Source organism: Bos indicus, chromosome 29 (genome assembly GCF_029378745.1).
Source record: "Bos indicus isolate NIAB-ARS_2022 breed Sahiwal x Tharparkar chromosome 29, NIAB-ARS_B.indTharparkar_mat_pri_1.0, whole genome shotgun sequence".
In the NCBI taxonomy this organism is placed as follows: domain Eukaryota; kingdom Metazoa; phylum Chordata; class Mammalia; order Artiodactyla; family Bovidae; genus Bos; species Bos indicus.
In genome coordinates, this window is record NC_091788.1 from 37420064 (window position 1) to 37440548 (window position 20485).

General features: G+C 51.0%; 1 protein-coding gene and 1 long non-coding RNA gene across 3 annotated transcripts in view; one reads left to right on the forward strand and one right to left on the reverse strand.

Annotated features, from left to right (window-relative positions):
* The window catches only part of LOC109554226 (uncharacterized), a 108396-nt gene extending 100291 nt beyond the window's left edge, over nucleotides 1-8105 (forward strand). For both annotated transcript variants that reach the window (XR_011564911.1, XR_011564912.1), the window contains 2 exons: nucleotides 1610-2692; nucleotides 2910-8105. This is a non-coding gene — a long non-coding RNA (uncharacterized lncRNA). The remainder of the gene's footprint in view (nucleotides 1-1609; nucleotides 2693-2909) is intronic.
* Nucleotides 8106-11260: 3155 nt separating this feature from the next.
* Nucleotides 11261-20485, reverse strand: part of SNX19 (sorting nexin 19) — a 32691-nt gene continuing 23466 nt past the window's right edge. The window contains exons 9-11 of the mRNA XM_019954871.2: nucleotides 13884-14068; nucleotides 13077-13164; nucleotides 11261-12370 (exon numbers count right to left, since the gene is read on the reverse strand). Coding sequence (XP_019810430.2) covers nucleotides 12214-12370; nucleotides 13077-13164; nucleotides 13884-14068 — 430 coding nt within the window. The 3' untranslated portion in view covers nucleotides 11261-12213. The remainder of the gene's footprint in view (nucleotides 12371-13076; nucleotides 13165-13883; nucleotides 14069-20485) is intronic.

The following is a 20485-nucleotide window of genomic DNA, read 5'->3' on the forward strand; positions in this document are numbered from 1 at the left end:
AAATGAGTTAATTTACACAGAGCACTGAAAACAGGGCGGAACCACCTCTGAGGAGCCCAAGCTGACAGTAGCAATTTCTATGAGAGCAAGTTGCTTCTCCTCTATGGGGTCCACGCCCTTCCCCACCCTGCCCACTGCGACTTTGTCCAACACAGGGCTTGTCCTTTTTGTTCCTGAGTCCTGAGCCCATCTGGTCCTACAGTATGGCTTTAATTTATGTTAGGTAAATGCATGGAAAATCGAGGAAGCTGTGGGCAGAGAGAATGAATGACTTCCTTTCAGGCCTCCCAGCAAAGCATCTGTGCAGTGAGAACCCGAACCCGAGAACCCAGTTCCTCATCTGGAGCTTTCCACCAACTCAGGCTCATAGGGCCTGGCTGTGCTTGTGGGGCGGGGAAGCTGCATGTGGCGGGTCATGGCAGCATCTCCTCGGGGATTGCCCTCCCCACGCAGGGACGCCACTTGCCCAGACAGGGTGCTGCCCACCTGCCCAGTGGGGATCGCTCCCTGCTGGTGGCTGAGCTAACAGTGCCACCTGCTGGCCTCGAGGCCCCGGCTATGGCCTGACTCCGGAGGTATCGGGCTACCTCTGGTGGGCGTTCAGAAGTAGCGCAAACGTGGCTTGGCTATTCCCAGGGCACGATGAACCATGATGTCCCTGGGCTCTTTGCCATCTTTGATGTTTGCTTTATGCTGTGGGCCCACGCTGGAACCAAGCCTAGAAAGCAAGGCTTCATAACAGCTTAGGAGGCAGGAGACCAGAGACACGGGATGGAACAAGATCTCAGGCCCAGGGAACACAGCATGCTCCCTGGTGACAGAAGGCCCCTCAGAGTGGCACACAGCCTTGGGAAAGGTGGTAATGCTAAGAACTGTAAAGAATGATGGATAGGAGCTGGGAAGTGAAAAGAGGAGGAGGGAAAGGAAGGGGTGCTTGTCTGACTCCTCCTCCAGGACTGAAATCACTGACGGGATATTGGAGAACAGCAGGCGCAGTGTAGACGGCCTCTCCCCAGGGGAAGGTCCGCAGCAGTCACCCTTGTCTGAGCTGTTCAGGAGACACTCAGCCCTGGGTCTCCCCTCCTGGCCATCATGTCATTGACTGTCACTGATGGCTCTGGCTGGGGCTCAGCCTCGACTCCCAAGTCAGCCATACTAGAATCTCCAAGAGGCTTGAGAAGGCCAACCCAGCTTGAAAAATACTTCCCTGAAAGGCTTATTTTGTTTTGGGGCAGGTCTCATGCCAATCTGCCCTGCCAAGAAATGATTGCTGTTGAACTGTTGGTTTTCATTGCTGTCAAACATAATTTTACATGCAGAGCAAGATTGGGGAGTCACCCTCCAGGGCCAGCTGGGAGAGAAGGCTTTGATAGGCTGGGAGTTTCTTAGAAGCCTCTAGAGAATTTCTTTAAAAGGAACATCAAGAATGGCTGATGTCTGATGAGCAGAGCAGGTGCACCCCTTACTGCAGAACTGAGCGGGTTGCGTCCATCTAAAATACCCACGGTGAGATTCCACAGGTGTCTGGGGAGAAGGCAGACGGAGGGTGGAGTCCCAGGCACAACTTAGCTTTTGGCTTACACTTGCATTTCTTCTATTCCAATTGCAGACAATCTTGCAGGGTCCTGCCGGACACACAAAAGTGGGGAAGAATGCAGAAACAAGACTGAAGGCAGGAGGAGAAGGGGTAACAGGGGATGAATGGTTGGATGGCATCACCAACTCAATGGATATGAGTTTGAGCAAGCTCTGGGAGATGGGAAAGGACAGAGAAGTCTGGTGTGCTGCAGTCTGTAGGGTCGCAGAGAGTCAGACACAACCGAGTGACTCAACAACAACAAAGCTTACTGAAGGGACTCTGGGCAGCACAGAGGCTTGCTTTTCAGTCAACATACCTGGAGGCAATAGGAGGTGAAATTTGATGCTGCTGGCCTTGTTCTCTTGTCTGTTTTGTTTTTCATCTTAGTAAAAATTATTTGCATGCAAAACCAGTAGAAAATTGACAGGTCAGAATCTGTTCAGAAGAGTTGTCATGTCAGACCCTGTTTTAGAAAGAGCTGATGGCTGGAAGTCAAAGACACTGATTTTATGAGTGTTCACTGCAGCCCTTCTCCCGCCCTGGGACTCAGTTTCCTACTCTATACATTTGGGGATTGACCAGCTTTCAAAGACCTTTATAGTTCTTATGCTCTTTGGTTCTTTAAAAGGAAGCCTTAGATCATTTGGGGGTTGATTACCCATCACATTAAGAGATAATTTATATCGGTTCTTACTTTACAAAGAAACATTCATCTGCTCATGCATTTTCTCACCCATTTGTTCAGTGAGGAGTACCTATAGCATTCCATCACTGCTATGGGCCAGCACGCAGGACTAGTTGGGGAGAAAGCCAGGTCTTGGCCCTCCTGGAGTTTGCAGTCTTATGGGAGTCAGTCACACACAACAAAAAATCGAAACATTTGCAGTGTCACGAAGTAATCTATTGTGTGAGCTAATGCAATGACTGTCAGTTGGTAGTAAGTGCTAAGAACGACACAGCAGGATGGGATTATGTGGTAAAGACAGCTATTTTCCAGCCCGTCTGCTCAGGAAAGTCCTGTCTGAGAAGAGAAGGCGGCATTTGGCGAGAGAAACAATGGACAAGGGAATGAGCCCTGGACATGCCAGCAGACAAACAGGCCAGAGGCCTGATGTGAGCACGGGGTCCCTGGCGGAGGTGGGGAGGCTGTGGGGGGAGATGAAGCTGATCCCTGGATCTCACCTCAGGATTCCACGCCAGGTGTGATGGGCTGCCATTGGTGCGTTCTTCAGAGTCAGTGTTGTGAGCACCTTGCGTGGCACTGGGGGCACTGAGAGATAAAATACAGCTTGCGCGGGGAAGGGCCTCAAAGCTGGCCTCGTGCCCGCAGGTGGTGGTAAAAGACAGTGGCAGGAGATGCGTGGGATGGAAGCAGCCACTCAAGACACGAGCACCTCTGGGACCTGGAGGCCAGGCTTCCTACACCTTGCCCGGCAGAAGGCGCGGCTCCTGGACTACGAAGAGGCTCGAGGGGACATCCGGAGGGAGTTTGCAGGGGCTGAAGCAGGAGCAGGGGCAATGGCTTGGCTGCCGCTGCAGTTCTCACAGAGGAGGTGGGGAGCGAGGCTGGCCGAGCACAGGGCCCAGGCACCCTCTGCCCCCGGCTGCTCTGGAAGGGCTGCTCCTCAACCCAGGAGATCACCAGGCCCAAGGGGCCACACTCTGCTGCCTTCTCTTGCACACGAGCAGTGGGTGGTCCCCCTTGAGGCCTAGTCCTCACCAAGAAAGGGGTGGTTCCTCGTTGACCCCCAGGCCCCACCTGCCCTGCGGGTGACGCCATCACACCGGGGCCCCGCTAATGAAAGAGAGGGGCTCAGCTCGGCCGTGAGCCATGTCTTCCATCGTGTAACTGGCTGCTCGCCGCCCTCCAATCCAACCTTCCAGAAACTCAAGGGCCTCCCACCAGGGTCCACCTGTCTGCAAACCGACGTGATTGTCCCCAAGTGAGCCTGTGGCACCTCGGCCTGTGCTCCCCGTCTGCTCTCGGTGGGAGGCTCACAGACCCCAGTTTACTGGGCACAGATTGGAGCTCAGGCCATCTGTCTACCGAGAGCTGGGACGTGCCACGCTGCCCGGGGCCCGGGACCGGCCGCCTGAGCTGGGCCTGCCAGCACCACCGTCTGTGAGATGAAGTCTCTCCATTTCGGGACTGTGACATAGTTCCATCAGACCTGGATTCCAGGCTGAGATCAGGGTGGCAGCAGAGAAACCTGAGCTGTGGGGAGACATTCTCAGGCTCGAAACTCACAAACCCGGGAGGGAAAGGCACTTGATCAGAAAACGACACCATTCGGGTTATTTTAATGCCCCGGATTTGCGCTGCCCTTTCAGTGGAGCCCCTTCTGTCGCGGGGCTCTGCTGCCAAGTGACCCTGGGGCAGGTGACGTTCACTTGTTTTTCACTGAAGAACAAGGTCATGTCTGGCTCCCGAGCTGTGGTTCTGTCTGCGGTTTTCGAGCACACGCCGTCCGCTCGGACAGAGGCACACACTGGGATCTGAGGTTTTGCGGCTGCCGGCCTTTGTGGCTGCCGGCCTGGTGTGAGCAGGCGGAGAACGCTCTTCCCTCCCCCAGGACAACTCCCCTAAAGGTCTCCCCGTCTCAGGCCCTGTGGTGCTGAACACCATCTGGGCAAGTTCTTGGACCGCTTGAACTTGCAACTAAGGGGAAGGGATGGTGGTCCCCTACTCGGGGAGCCCACCCCAGTCTTCCTCATAGAATATCAAATGTGGAGTCAAGGATAAGAAATATCACCTGTTTAAGGTTTACATGTAATCTTAAGTTGATGTCCGCATTGATTGATCAAAGAGACAGTTAGACTAGGGACAGCCATTCGGTCCACAAAGACTGGTAAGCTGATACAGGAGAAAAATTTAGGGACTAAAGAGAAAGCAATTTTTGAGTTGCATAAGAAAGGAAAAATGCCAGAGATATGAAGTCTTTTTAAACCTTTTTTCCCCTGTTATTATTTACTTGGTTTTGTTTTTAAGGAAAGGGCTTCAGAAATAAACACGGGGAAGGAATTGGGTGAGGCAAACAACTGGTTCAGGCTGCTTGCTATGAGCAAGACTAGATGAGGAAAATTCCTGTCACATCTAGCAAGACTAGATGAGGAAAATTCTGTAGCGGGAAACCGCTACAGAAACCCTAATCTTACACAACTCTCAGGTCTGTCCACCCCAGCATAGGGCATTCCTCCAGAGTGCAGGCCTGCTGAGACACAAGCTCTGGCCTCGCTCCTCTCCAGACTGCTGCAGGGAAGAGCACAGCCCCGCACTTCAGGCCACAGACACTACTGCCATCTCCATACACACATACTTACTGCCCCCTTCTCTCTCCAGACAGCTCTCGCCTGGCCAGTAAATGCCACGTGCCACTCACAAGCCATCTGCACAAGGCACTGTGCGAGGGGATGACTTATGTCTCCAGCATTAGGACAACAGCTTCTTCTATCTCGTCCAAACAGAATGCTGGAAAGGAAACACTCGGGTCCTCACCCTTATGCAGGATGTAGGAAGTGCAGGGAACAGATCTGGTATTAATTACCCAGGGTTCTACCCTGAGTAAGTGGTTAATCCCGAAGAGGTTTACACTGAAGGCTGCCCAATCCGCCCCGGGGTGGATACACACCAGACTGGCTCCTGAGACTGCCCCACATCATGTGTCGTGCACATGTGCACTGGCCCAGGGGCAGACTTGGTTCCACAGCAGACGGGGCCCCCTTCCATGGGCCTGCTCTGAGATAGCACGTGACCCAAGCTCTAGGTTGTCTAGGGTTTCCTCCTTTCCCTGAAATGCGTCATTGTTTAATCCTCAGACTGAACTTCCTCCTTCACCTGCTGTTGCCCTCTTTCAAGTCATGGCCTAGAGGCTCCTACTGGGGCCCAGAAACAGCAGGCGACTTTATCCCCCAGGGCCGACACGCTGACCTGCAGCTACTCCGGACGTCTTAGATTCCTGAGTTTTCATTCTGATGGCAGCTGCCCAGTTTTGATTTGTGCTTGGGCTCACAGTCACAGCAGTGAATGTGGCGGGGAAGACAGCAAACACCTGTGAGAGTGACGCGGCATTTCCATACTCCTTTTCTTGTGGTTATTATTGCATCTCTGAAGGGTCTTCCTTGCAGCATCTTAGACGTGACTTAAACTATCAGAGAAGGTATGAAATAAAAAATTTTAGGTCTGGGACCAAAGGATTTCCAGAAAGCAAATGGAAGAGAAAGCTGTTTGTCCTCACCATAATTGCACTCCTGATGAATTTGCATCTGGGACAGGAAGCAGTTGAGGCTATTACTTGCAGGCAAATTTTTGTCTTCCAATCCCAGTAAGGTAAAGAGCAGGTGAAGGTGGAGGACTTGGAATGGAGACAGGGTATGCTGGGTGTTTCTGTGGCTGGCTAATCTTAAAAACCACTTTCAAATCAGGACCAATTTTCCTGAAGAAGCACATTGCTTTAGAACCTTATCGGCCTACACACTTGGACTGCAAACAGTACTGTTATAAAGCTGTGTGGGTTTTGGCACAGGAAATAGGAAAATAAACTTCTTTCGTGCGATACTTGCTTTAGAATGAAGATGTAAGGTCCTAAAAGTGAAAATTTGCTTCCCCCTCATTCCTATTTTGTCCCCAGCAAATTCTTCTTTCATTCAACTTATTCACATATTCTGCCTCCTAAAAGTTGATGAGTACAATGTCCTTAATTGAGTGAGCATCAGTGACTATTGTGCACCAGGCAGACAGGAGGGTTGAGGAGGCACCAGCGTGTAACAGGAGCAGAAAAGGAATGACGCTCCTTGACCTCAAAGAATTGTAACCTGTCGCTGAAGACCCCACATCTTTGCACATTGATCTGAGAGGCAGTGTAGGTAACTCTGAGTTATCCAATCAGATAAAGCTTCGAGGAGGTGGCATGTGAATCAGCTCTCACGATGGAAGGTGCCCACCTGTGCAGAGCTGGAGTAAGGAAGGGAACACACCTGAGCAAAGAGCATGTGACAGAGGACGGAAGTAGGCAAGAGCAGAGCACAGGCCCCTAGACTTCTGAGAGACCATCTCCACAACACATTCTGTCCCCGAGTAAAAGCCCTACCACCCACCCTGTCCACACAGTTCTCCCAGAGACACATGGAGCCCTGATGAGAGGGACCCTCACTTTTCTCTAAAGAACCTGGCTTGCCACCCCTGGGTTGACTTGGGACTCCCCATGTCTTTGTAAAGGACAAAAACTCCAAAGAAAGGGTTGCTTTTTTTTCTTAATAAGGTCTGTCCTCCCTAACAGCAAGATTTGAGATGAAACGCAGACATTTTGCTAAATCAAGGCTCATCTTTTTGATAGCAATGAGTGGCAGAATGGTTCTTTATCAAGGAGCATAGGCAAAAGGTCTGATGCCCCGGGCTGATGGATCACCATGCAATGCTACCAGGCACAGAGAAATCACAGCTTCTGTGTTCATGTGAGTGCCTTTATCTGCAATCTCAGACTTTTGTGTTTGTCTATCTTGGTCTTCACCCTCATGGATTAATCCAAGTATCTGGCCGGCTTGATTGCCACTCTCTCTTGTTGCAGCCATGAAATTAAAAGACGCTTACTCCTTGGAAGAAAAGTTATGTCCAACCTAGATAGCATATTCAAAAGCAGAGACATCACTTTGCCAACAAAGGTCCATCTAGTCAAGGCTATGGTTTTTCCTGTGGTCATGTATGGATGTGAGAGTTGGACTGTGAAGAAGGCTGAGTGCCGAAGAATTGATGCTTTTGAACTGTGGTGTTGGAGAAGACTCTTGAGAGTCCCTTGGACTGCAAGGAGATCCAACCAGTCCATTCTGAAGGAGATCAGCCCTGGGATTTCTTTGGAAGGAATGATGCTGAAGCTGAAACTCCAGTACTTTGGCCACGTCATGCGAAGAGTTGACTCATTAGAAAAGACTCTGATGATGGGAGGGATTGGGGGCAGGAGGAGAAGGGGACCACAGAGGATGAGATGGCTGGATGGCATCACTGACTCGATGGAGTCTGGGTGAACTCCGGGAGTTGGTGATGGACAGGGAGACCTGGCGTGCTGCGATTCATGGGGTCACAGAGTCGGACACGACTGAGTGACTGAACTGAACTTGCTCATAATAATAGAGTGCAACAGTAACATGGAACACACAGGGAAGAAAGGAAAAGTCAAAAGTATGCACATGGCCATATAAAAAATAAACAACAAGGAGGATTGTAGCCCACCAGGCTCTTCTGTCCATGGAATTGTTCAGGTAAAAATACTGGACTGGGTTGCCATTTCCTCCTCCAGGTTATCTTCCCAACTCAGGGATCGAACCTGGTCTCCTGAATTGTAGGCAGATGCTTTACCATATGAGCCACCAGAGAAGCCCTTACTGTATAGCACAGGGAACTGTATTATCTTGTAATAAACTATAATGAAAAGAATCAAAACCTTAAAAATGGATGTATTCATATAACCAGATCATTCTGCTGTACAGCTGAAAGTAGTAATATTGTTAACCAGCTATACTTCAATTTTAAAAATGTCAAAGTGTGGACTGCTTACGTAAAAGCTGCAGATTTACCTTCTTAATCCTTATAACACTTCAGTGTTAAAATTAGTCTGCATCTCCTAAACACTGACCAGTGACAGAGAGCCCTATTTGGGATTAGAATAAGTAGACAAGGTCACTTATGGTTTTCTAAGTTTGATTCTATTATTTTCTTTCATTTTCCCCCTCCCAACCCTCTACATCCTAGAAATGGTATGCTAGTGACTCATACAGAAGCGCTTGTAGGTAAGGTTTGAAGGATCAAGATGTGTGGAGAAATTAGATTTTGTCGTGTTGGTGAAGACATCAGAGCTAGTAGTTTTCTGTATCCTGTCACATTTGTTTTTGTTTCCAAAAAAGCCGAGTTCAAAAGTACTTTCAGACCAGAGACAGGTGAGAAGCGAGAGGGACGTGGCAGGAGGGCTCAGCGAGACTGAGACAAGTGCAGGGCGTCTGTCCAGGTGACTGTCGGTGCCCACACCTCCTCCACTGCATTGAGCTTGCCCTGCCTCCAACCCTGTTGCTGGTCACAGCAGGAAAAAGGTGTGACGATCCACATTTGCTTCTGACTGGATATTCTTCTGGGTTTTTCTGCCACCACCTTTAAACCAGACCCTGCCACCTTTGCTAAGTATCAGGCAAGTCTGAGGGTCTAGACATGTTTGGGGTGCCTCCCCTCACTGGCTGTCTCCTGAGAGACACTGTTTTGTGTGAAGCACACCCTCACCCTTTACACCACAGTGAGGCAGGTTTGCTGTCTGGAATTCACCCTGCAGTGGTTTCGTTCTCTGTCCACAAAGGCAGTGTCAGCGGGCACTGCCCTGTGATTTTTGGCTCTCCCAGCGGAAACAGAGCTGCTAAGTTATGGCAGAGCCTGCCCAGCTGGGCTCCCACGCCCACAGCATCGTACTTTCCCTTCCTCCCAGGTTCCCATTGTCATCTGTATCTAGCAGGGCTGGCTCACCTTCCTCCCTCATCCTAAGGAAACACACCCTCCTGCTCCGGAGCACAGGAAGACGAGAAGCAGCAGGTTCCAAGGAGGCTCCCCAAGACTGGCATCTCCGCTGCTCCCCCGACACAAGGGAGCAGGGAAGCCATGCCACCGACATGGCACAGCAGGGCCAGCTGTTACACCTGAGCTCTTTCTGTGCTCAAAAGGGCGGTAACCTTTCTGTCCCCTTTTCTAAGAAATCAGTCTCCGTGAAGGTGAGCTTCCCAACGTATCTTCATCCTCTGCCAAGAGGCAGAGCGAGGATTCCGATTGGGGTTTTACCACCTGAAGTTCACTACACTCCACAGAGCCTGAAGCCACTGTATATGTCAGCAGTGGGGATGGGCTGGGAGCACCCATGGGGTCAGAATGACGCAGGCAGGAGTCAAGTCTCCAGGGGCAGGACCAAGCAGGGCTGATTGTGTGCGTGATCAAGGCCCAGGACTGCTGATGAATGCTCCCCAGATTCTTTCATGACCCCCACCACGCGGCTGGAATGGACCCCAGGTTCCAGGCACACCGCGCCCTCTCCCAGCCCAGGAGGCTCCAGCCTCACCCTCCCCACACGCTGGGCTTGCCTGGTGCCATACTGCTTATTTTTAAAATTTCTAAACTGCAGTAAAATACACATAAAATTCAGCATTGTAACCATTGTTCAGTGTACAGTTCAGCAGTGCTACATATACTACATATACGTGAAAACAGATCCCCAGAGCTCTTCTTCCCGAGCAGCTGAAACTCTGTCCCCACTGCACCCCCGCCCCTCTGCCCCATGACCGCCTTCTGTCCTGTAAGCCCGACCACTCCAGGCACCTCAGGGAAGTGGGTCACACAGGAGGTGTCTTTCGGGGGGGGCTACTCTCCATGTCTTCACCCATGGTTCACTGTTGCATCTGAACTCCCCATGCTTTCACAGGCTAACTCTTATTAATCCTTTAAGAGTCAGTTCAGATAGAATTACAACCTCAATTAAGTGACTTTAAAATTCAGTGGTGCATTAACAGCACCCAAGTGGAGCTGTCTGGGTTCTAACCCCTCGACACTCCAGGTGTGGCTTAAGGCCTACATTCTTGCTGGCTACCCCTGGGAGCTTAATACGCAGCTCCCCAGGCCTCTACCCTGGCTCTAGGTAATTCTCACGCATACTTGACTTCAGCAAGCACTGCTAACTCACTAGGATGAGGTCTGTGGCCTACTTCCAGACTAAACCCAGCAGCTGCCGTGGCGTGTGAACAGAGCTTCAGGGTACTCGGAGCTCCAGGCCCATCACAGGAGCACATGCTGTGGCTGCCCAGGCCCCCATGGGAGAGCTGAGTAGCTGCAGCAGAGACCACCGCGTGGCCACATGGCCCTGACCAAGGAGTCTGCCAGACCACAGGCTCCTCACAGGTGAGAACCCGCCCTCTGGTAGACTGGAACAGTGGTTCTGCGTGTGGGCTCTGCCATTTCCTCAAGCACCTGTGACCGGTCCCCACCTCTATGCCTCATGTGCCCGTGAAGTGGGAACAGAGCAGAACCACCTCCTGGGGCTGACGTGTGGGTGAGGGAAGGTGAAGCATGTGAAGAGCTTCAGGTGGCATGTTTGGCAAACCTCACTCTTAAGTTAAGCACAGGGGGGCTTTGGTGGTGTTTGCAGAATGAGCCCTGCAAGAGAGACTCTTCAACAACACCCGACCTCTGCTTCTTCCTTGCTAACATCTATTTTCTCAGGTATCTAACCTTCCTGGTGAGTGACCTCCCCCGGAGGAAACACTACTAGGAGCCAATCGTGTTCAAGCATCCTCAACGTCATGGATTGGCTCAGGGCGGGTGGTTTTGGCAATGAGTCCTGAGGACTCTTGAAGGGCTTCTGGAAAACTGTTTCCTCATTTTTTAAAAGAAAACATGGGGGAGACGCCCCCATTCTTTCAAGGATATTGTCATACGTGGATGTGATGCCCTGAACTGCAGCAACTGTGAAGGCTGGTGGCCTGAAGATGAGCTAATGTATTTACAAGGCAAAACAAAAAGATGGGAAGAATCTGGGCCCTCGATGAGGTCCGAGATGCTGCATCCGCCAAGCCGGGGCCTCACCTACTCAGGGACTGGTTTGATGGAAAAAAATAAACGTTCTTAGTAATTTCAGCCTAAAGCATCCTAACCCATAGAGCCAGAGACCACGTTGACACACGATTTTACTCTGCCCAGGACCTAACATCTGCTGTCGGGCGCCATAAGCAAAGGAGAGTGGAAGCTGGGAATGAACGGTCAGAGGTGGGAGGGTGACAGGAGAAGCAGGAATGTTCCAGGCTAGTGCTGACTGTCTTGTTCTTCACTCGTCACGGCGGAGTGACCTGCTGTGCTGGGTGGGTGAAGGCAGACAGGGAAGGCCACAGAGGCCAGCATGCACTTGCTCTTGGGGAGGGGCTGGTACAGTCTGTAGTGCAGCCCTCTCTCAGGAAAGTGTGGAGGGGTGGGGTGGCCCCCCGGAGCTTCGGCAGTCTGCCCTTCAGGGACGCAGCTTCCTAGGGCAGCAGCCGAAGTCACGTCCTCTGCAGGCCGAGGTGCTGGGCAACACCGATGAGCGTGGAGAGCCCTGAGAAGCGGCTCCCTCTGTGGGCTGTGGGGACGCTCGAGAGACCAGCGCTTTGGCTTTCAAGAGTACTCCTGGATGGATTGTGTTTCCTGATGGGAAGAGAGAACTCAGAAGACTGTCTTCTCCTCCAAGAAAACCCAGCTGTGGTGCTTTTCCCAGTCTCCCTGGAGCCTGCATGGGGGTGGGGGGTATGGGGGGTCAGGTGCACGTGTGCACAGGCCAGGCTACCGGCAAATAGTGTCAGGAAGGAGGGCAAGGGGGCGGGGGTGGCTCATTCCTCTCCCCCATGGCTCCCTTTTCCAGAGGAACTAGGATCCACCCACCAGCAATAGTCCACACACAAGGAGGCATGGAAATGGATGTGTGTGCAATGGTGCATATACGCCCATTGCCTGCTACAGACCAAGTGTGTGTGTGTGTGGCAGGAGGGAGGGGGGACGTTGCTGCTGAGACCCTAGGCCTTCTGAGTATGGCCCTGTTCCAGAGGGTATGGTCTTCTGCTTGGTCTCTGGGTGGCAGAGTGATCCGCTCTTCCTAACCCTCGAAGAAACGGGACAATGGCCTCTGGCTAAGGGGAGATGCCCGTCTTCCTGGGGTGTCTGCGGTGGAGCTGGTTACGGCAGACTCCTCGGCAGAGGCACTGAGCTCTAACAATTCCAGGATGATGTCCCAGAGGCAGTAAATCAAATGCCTGAAACAAACAAAAAGAACAACTTGGGGGACGGTCTGGCTAGGTATCGACACCAGATCCTGTTGATGACATTTATCTCACCTCCCCATTGCCCGCTACTGATATCCTCAGTGGACTGCAATGTCTCGGCTGTAAAATAAAAGTCTGCTGAACTAAAGAAGGCTAGGATTGCAACAAAGGTGGAAATGGTACTTGAGACTGGATTTAAGGAAATTCCCTATTTCTTTACATCTAGCACGCTGGCACTGCTCTGAAGAGCTCTGAGCGAGGGGAATCCCTGTAGTAACGACTTACTAGGAACCTTCAGGTCACCTGTGATGAGGCAGACAGGACTTGAGGACTGAGAGTTCACGGACACAACGTGCTCAGGGCAGGGCTGAGGGGAGGGAGCATGCTCTCAACACCAGCGGGATTCTCCATCCCCCGGCACCGGCCAGGGGATCATGACCTCTCTGTGCTGAGGACTGCCAGGGCCTTCTCAGGAGCTCCCACGGGCGCCTGCATAGAGTTCTTCCCAATGCAAACAGTGGCTGGTCCCACCAGCTCCTGACCAACTGACCCCTGCTCGGAAGCCAGGGAAACGGTCGTTGCACCTGCAGCCGGGGCCCAGGGCAGGGAGACACTGCGGTTCTAGTCTTCTCAGCGCAGCCGTTTAACCAGAAGCCCGGGACCCTCTGAGACCAGAGACGGCTTCCGCCGTGCCCACCTGTTGATCAGGGGCTGCTGCAGCGACTCCAAGACCAGACTCCAGCTCAGCCGGCATTTGTTCTCCCCAAGGATTTCTACGATGACATCTGAAGAGGAAAGGTGGACATGGTTTTAGTTCACCACGAAGCCTTAGCCTCTGCAAGGACTGTCTCCTCAGGATGTCTGCTGTCTTTATTCACACTGGGTACTTCTGGCACATCTCTGAACCACACAAACTATATCCTCAGGAGACAGGAAAAGCCAACAAAAATGGTTCTTAAGTTAGATATCTAAATAAGATGGGCCCCAGGAGACAATTCTGTAACCTGCCGCTGCTTCTGATACAATGGTGTAGGCTGGAGAACAGAGGTTAACAAGAGTAAACAGCACAGTCTGGGGCAAGTGTCCACCACTGTACCCTCCTCCCCCAGCACAACCACAGGCAGCAAACTGCCTTCCCCGTCCTCCGAAAAAACCATATAAAGGGAGGGAAAAGCCCTCTTCGGAGTTTGTGTCTATGTAGCTGAGGACCGTGCACTTTACTTGTCGGCCGCTGGTCCCCAAGCTGGGCTTCTGCAGGCATGTCATGCTCCTCCCCGATCCACAGGGCTGGAGGTCATCACCTGCCCCGAAGACATTTCCTGTTCCCTCAGCCTCCCCAGAAGTCCCAATCACTTTCCTGTTGGCCTCAGAAATAGCAGGTCAACACATTTGCTGAGTCCTGCTGCAGATAAGGCCCTTTGAAAACAGGGGAAGGGCGTGGGGTAATGGCAGGAAAGCGGCGTGGGGAGGAAGGCTACAGCACCATCAGTCTCTCTGCAGTCACCTGGCAGGACACCCATCAGGCTCTGCAGAGCCTGTTTCTCAGCTGCTGCCTTCTGCTCCGGGGTCCTCACAGGCCGAGGACACTTGGGCAAAGCCCCGCCCGGCCAGATGGACTCCTGGAGGAGCCGGAGGTACTGCACCCAGCGCTGTGGACACGTCAGATGAGCCACCTGCACCTCCAGCCACCTGCAGGGGAAGAGAGAAGGGTCAGGGCAACGTGGAGGACCCAGAGCCAGGGCAAGTCCTCCAGGCAATGAGGGCAGAACAACGCCAAGGCAGCGCCAGCTCCCACAGGTGAGACCAAGCCAGTCGACAGCGCGGGCTCCCAGAACTTGAAGACGAGTGACGACAGGATTACAGCCATTCACTGAGTGTGAGCACCCATGTGTCAGGGGCTAAGAACAGAGCATGTGAGGGCTGCTGGCTCTGGGGAGGTTGCACCTTTCCAACCGTCCTCCAGTGAGAAGCACTGGGACTTCTCAGTGCCGTGTACACAGTGCACGGTCTGGGAACTTTATACAAACCCCGCTCCGTGGCCAACCATCCACGCCCCCACAACCTGTCTTGAGGACTCCTGACATCACCCATTGCTCCCGACAGACCAGGCCTTCTCCTGGCCAGCAGCAGAACTCTGTCCTTCTAGCAAAACCTGTTCAAACCCCACATCCTCCACAAATTCCTTCCTGAGCATTCCACCCAGAAATGCTCGCTCCTTAGGCCTCCTGTGGTGCTCCTTCTACAACACAGACTAAGCACTGGTATTCCAGTTTGGAATATTACTTACTGCCTCATATATTTACAGCTTGCCTTTCCCAACTACATTATAAGCACTGCAAGAGGTCCCCACCACAACATCTTCCCACAGTGAAATGTCTGTGAAATGTCAGTGAAATGACTGACTGGCAACTGCTCTTATTACAGTGAAAATGTACCCCTCTGTCTTGCTTCCACAAATGAGTCAGTGACTGAGAGGGCAGGTACCGCAATCTGCAGGGCCTGCGAGGCATTTCCACCAAAGCGCTTTCCCTGTCTCTGCAGGTCTCCAGAGCGGTGTGGTCACTTGATGAGGTTCGAACTGCAGAGGACTGCTTCATGGGGCCCGTGCTGAGAATGGCATGGCCGTGACGGGGATGAATGGACTGCTGGCAACGTCACTCACGCAAAGAAGACTTTATTTGGTGCTGCACCACACAGCCCATGCCATCACTCCAGACCTGAGCTGCCTGTCGTCCATCCAAGAGTGGAGGGGGCTGCCAAGGCAAACTTTATTTAACCTCCACTCTGCCAGACAGTCTGCATTCCGCTCACGCTAGGCATTCCAGCTTTGGGGGCTGCACTCCCCCAGGCCCAGGGCTCACAGATGATTCTAAGAATAGGAAGTCTGAAAGGTAACGGCAGGGCAACAACGGCAGACATCGATGGAGATCAAGAGCGGCACAAAGCTTGCCTGAAATAGCCATCACCATTTGGGCTTCCCAGGTGGTTTAGTGGTAAAGAATCTGTCTGCCAGTGCAGGAAACACAGGGTTCAATCACTGGGTCAGGAAGAGCCCCTGGAGAAGGGAATGGCCACCCACTCCAGTACTCTTGCCTGGAGAATCCCATGGACAGAGGAGCCTGGCAGGCTACAGTCCATTGGGTCACAAAGAGTTGGACACGACTGAGCGACTAACACTTTCCCTTTCAGCCAGCATTAGCTCCAGCTCAGCCTCCCGTTCACAGATGCAAACAATAGGCTGGCTTGCCCTTCCGTTTGACCTTCAGTTTGTCCTCTGGAGCCAGTAGCACCTGCGACTCTTTGGAGAAACCTCAGCATCCACTCAACCCTTCCTTGACTGAGCATGACAACAGCAGCCCTGGGTGCCCGGCCCCCTTGTGGGCCTGCTTTACTTTAATGGTCATTCACTCAATGGGAACAGGACCTCGAACTGGATTTGGACAAGGAGGTCCCCTTTGCTCCCTCCCGTGGTGACCAAGCATCTCATCAACACATGCTGGATGCAGAACAAACGTTAACATGTGGCAAGAGACAAATTATACAAACCTACTGGTCTATAACCCATCAAACTCTCAATGCGGATGCTGGGAAGAAGAATCACAGTATAAAAAAGCAAGAATAAGCCCCTCATGAGGAGGATGAGTCAGTGAGTATAATAAAATTGTCAGAGCTTAGCAGAACTAATTGACAAAGACGTTTGAGGTCACCAAGCAGAACATCAGCTGCTGAACAAAACAAAGGCAACGGTAAGCGCCCTAAGCCCTGAGGCACAGGACTAATAAACAGAAGGGCCTAGAAGAGTCAGTCCTGGGAATGGGAGAGGCAGGACTTGTGTAAACCAGCTGAAATGAAACCAACTTAGTGTCTAAAGAGAGGGGTCCACTGCAGAAGTGCGGTGCTGCGAGGTTCAGTGCTCCTGCTCCGCCTCATGCCCACGGGCAGCAGACAAGCCGCGCCCACCACACAGACGCTTCCCTCCCTTTTCAGGGTCCTCTTCCCAACACTGTTCCTCCTCTTCCTCTCGAAGGAAACAAGAGGCTGCCTCCCGGGCACTGGGATGAGCCTGCTTTTGTTTCCTAGCCGGGGGAGAAGGCAACCTGTGGAGAAGACGCAGGCGGCAACCTTTTGTTCACGGAAAGTGGGAGATTTGGCCTCTCGACACAAGTGACGAGCATCCCTGTCTGGAGGGGAAAGCGATCAAGTCCAAATCCAGATAATCACCAGCACCGCTGCTGCCCCACCCGCAGACAGTACAAACCACCTGTGCACCAGAGACCCCTCTCGAAAGCATGCTTTATTGCCACACACGATGCCCCTCCAGGGATCTGTATAGTCTGCCCAACACGCTGCACAGAAACAGTATTTGATAAACAAGGAAGAGCACAGGGATTTCTTCATCCAACCACTGCTCCCCTCCTTCAACCCATTTCCCCTTCCTATTCCAGAGTGAGGCTCCATGCGCACCACCCTTCTTTATCTAACACTGTGAACTCCCTCAGTCCTGAAGCTGGGCTGAGGCACAGGAAGCCAGCAGATGAGGCTCTGGGGCGAGTGTTAAGCGACCGACACCCTGACTCCCACCCTTAGCTCCCTTGTTGTTGCTGTTTAGTCTCTAAGTCGTGTTCAGCTCTTTGCAACCCCATGGACTGTATAGCCTGCCAGGTTCCTTTGTCCATGGAATCCTCCAGGAAAGAATACTGAAGTGGGTTGCCATTCCTTCTCCAGCGGATCTTCCCGACCCAGGGATCAAACCCATGTCTCCTACGCTGGCAGGTGGATTCCTTACTGAGCCACCTGGAAAGCCTTGTTAGCTCCCTGCATTTCTCCATTCCACATGTCATCCTTCTGTTCTTAACCCAGGGGTGGGGACGTCAAAGAGAAATCTGTGTCTTGAAGCACAAGGAATGGAATCTGTGTTCTGTGTCTGCAGTCCAGTGTGCCATAATAGCTCCTCCAGCATCAGGTTCTGGAATCTGCTGCTACCACTGTTAAGCTAAGAGCTCCAGTTTCAAGGTGGAGATACACACACACATCCCTTGGACTATTTACTATTTACAAATTATTTATAAGAAATCATTTACTAAATACAAATGTTATTGTTGATGTAACACAAGATGCATGAGGTAAATACGCTAAAATAAATATGGAGAAGAGCCTCAAATAGCACTGGTTTTATTTTCTACTACTATTCCAGTTCTGATATTTGATTTAGACATCTTCTTCTATCTTCTAGCTTCTCCCCAAAGAAGAAAAAAAGCCAGACCACAACTGTTCTGTCAGGCCATCTCTGAAGGACTCAGAGCACAGAGAAGATGTTCTAGGGGGCCCAGAACAGGCAATAAAAGGAGAAAAAAACAGCAGCAGATGGACATTGAGACATGAAGAGCCTCCAGTGCCAGACATGGAAGGACAGAGGATGCAGAGACCAGGGCACCCACTACACTGGGAGTCGGGGTCCAGTCCACGTTCAAAGGAACCTGGTCTGAAATAGCTACACACCGAGAAATGAAGCGGTGGCTAAAAATGAGATAGTTTAATATTAGGGCTTAAGATGGCACTTCAAGGTTAGCAGAAGGTCATTTTCCATCAAAAGAGCAGAATCAAATCTCAAGAATAAGGGGAGAAGGCTTTAAGGGACCACATCTAAGCCAATTAACCAAATTCCCCTCATGTCTTTTCTAAGACTGCCTCCATGGCTGAGAGAGGAAGGCCCTGGATAAGTATGGCTTCATGGGGGGGAGGGTGGGAGGGGTGGGGGGTTGGGCACGGCTTCCCAGGTGGCGCAGTGGTGAAGAATCCACCTGCCAATGCAGGAGACACCAGAGATGCAGGTTTGTTCACTGGGTCACGAAGATCCCCTGGAGAAGGGCATGGCAACCCACTCCAGTATCCTCGCCTGGAAAATTCCATGGAGAGAGGAGCCTGGTGGGCTACAGTCTATGGAGCTGCAAAGAGTCAGACACGACTGAGCAGTGCTGATGGTGGTGGGGGGAAGGGCGGGTAGGGTTAGGGTTTTCACTGCTGTCCTCTCTTACAACGGACAGTGCCCAGAACCAGACACAACCTCACAATGTGCCCTGACCGGCAAAGAAGGCAGGGAACGGTGCCTTCCTCAAGCCAGATACCATACTTGTATTAATACAGTCAAAGACTGTACTGGTTTTTGGGGCACACGCACTAAAGCACTGACTCATCACTGGGTATGCAGCCAACTAGAACCCTGAGTCCACGTATGTGCTTTAACCAGAAATCACAGACTCCTATTAAGTCTAGGCTTGTCCTTTTGTACTATACTTATGTAATTAAAAAAAAGAAGAAGAATCTAAATTCTGCTTTATAATATTTATTTCTGTTAAATCCCATCTTGTTTGCTTTAGACGACCATTCTACCTCTTCTGCAAGATCAAACCAGTCAATTCTAAAGGAAATCAGTCCTGAATACTCATTGGAAGGACTGATGGTGAAGCTGAAACTCCAACACTTTGGCCATCTGATGTGGAGAACTGACTCATTGGAAAAGACCCTGATGCTGGTTAAGACTGAAGGCAAGAGGAGAAGGTGATGACAGAGGATGAAATGGTTGGATGGCATCACTGACTTGATGGACATGAGTTTGAGCAAGCTCTGGGAGTTGGTGATGGACAGGGAAGTCTGGCATGCTGCACTCCACGGGGTTGCAAAGAGTTGGACACGACTGAGTGACTGAACTGAACTAACTCTTCTAAAGTCTTCTGAATCTTGACTTCTGTCACCCAGAGTATTAATTATATCTCTAAGATCAGAGTTACTTGCAAATTCACTGACAAAAAGGATAAGTTCTATGCTTTCACTAGAAAGTGCCCTCTAGGCTATCAAGTTATTAGCTACCTGGGCTAAAGATCCTCAGATAGCCATGGACCACTTAAAAGTCCTGCAGTCCAGACCATGTATGTCCATATGGATATTAGGGAAATATGGCACAATCCTGTTGAAATCCACAGACAATACAACAACCTATGCATTCCTATCATTTAATGGCCTACCAATCCTGCTGCTGCTGCTGCTGCTAAGTCATTTCAGTCGTGTCCAACTCTGTGTGACCCCATAGACAGAAGCCCACCAGGCTCCCCCGTCCCTGGGATTCTCCAGGCAAGAACACTGGAGTGGGTTGCCATTTCCTTCTCCAATGCATGAAAGTGAAAAGTGAAAGTGACGTCGCTCAGTCGTGTCGGACCCTCAGCGACCCCATGGACTGCAGCCTTCCAGGCTCCTCCGTCCATGGGATTTTCCAGGCAGGAGTACTGGAGTGGGGTGCCATTGCCTTCTCCAACCAATCCTGCTAAGACAGAAAAAAAAAAACCTTGCTAACAAGGTTAGCATTCCCACTGAATGCACACTGGGTTCTGGGGCCCGTGTTTCTCTTCCTGAGAGTTCACAAGACATCTATTTAATAATCCACTTAAGAAGTTTCCAGAGATAAAAGTCAGGGTCAGAAGCCTGTATCCATTTTTTAAAAGGCTAGTCACTTGTCCATCTCCGAGCAACACATCCCTATATAGAAATTTTCTTCATGATCTTAGATCTTCAATGATAAATGCAAATTCTTTCAGTTCCATGGAACAGAATTCACCTGGTCAGGTACCTGAATTTTAAAGCAGATGAATGCTCTCTTGTTATTTCCATTCCTATTTTGGTCTTCAATTCTAGTTTAATCATGCTTGCTCACTTCTTTTTATTAGACCCTTTCCTTTACGTAAAAAAAAACAAAACAAAACAAAAACAGAAATACCCCAGGCAAAGAGTACATCAATTTGCTGCTGAATAAATGAATAAATAATTTCTCAAGGTAGCCAGTTAATAGTACAAGATCTGTTCCAAACAATTTATCTTAGTTGTTCCTGTTTTAAACTTTTTTTTAAAAAAAGCTTTCCCCCTAACGTTTATCCACAATGTCAGCTCCTTCTGAGTTCAAGTTTAGTGGACACCGTTCTCACCAGTTCTAATTTCTACTGTTTGCATTTCTCACTGCGTGTCCCTTTTCTCTGTTTTTTCATCTATAATCTGATCCCAGTTAACGACTCTGATTTCATCGGATGCTGATTCTTCTCCTTCCTTGTTGGAGTCCTG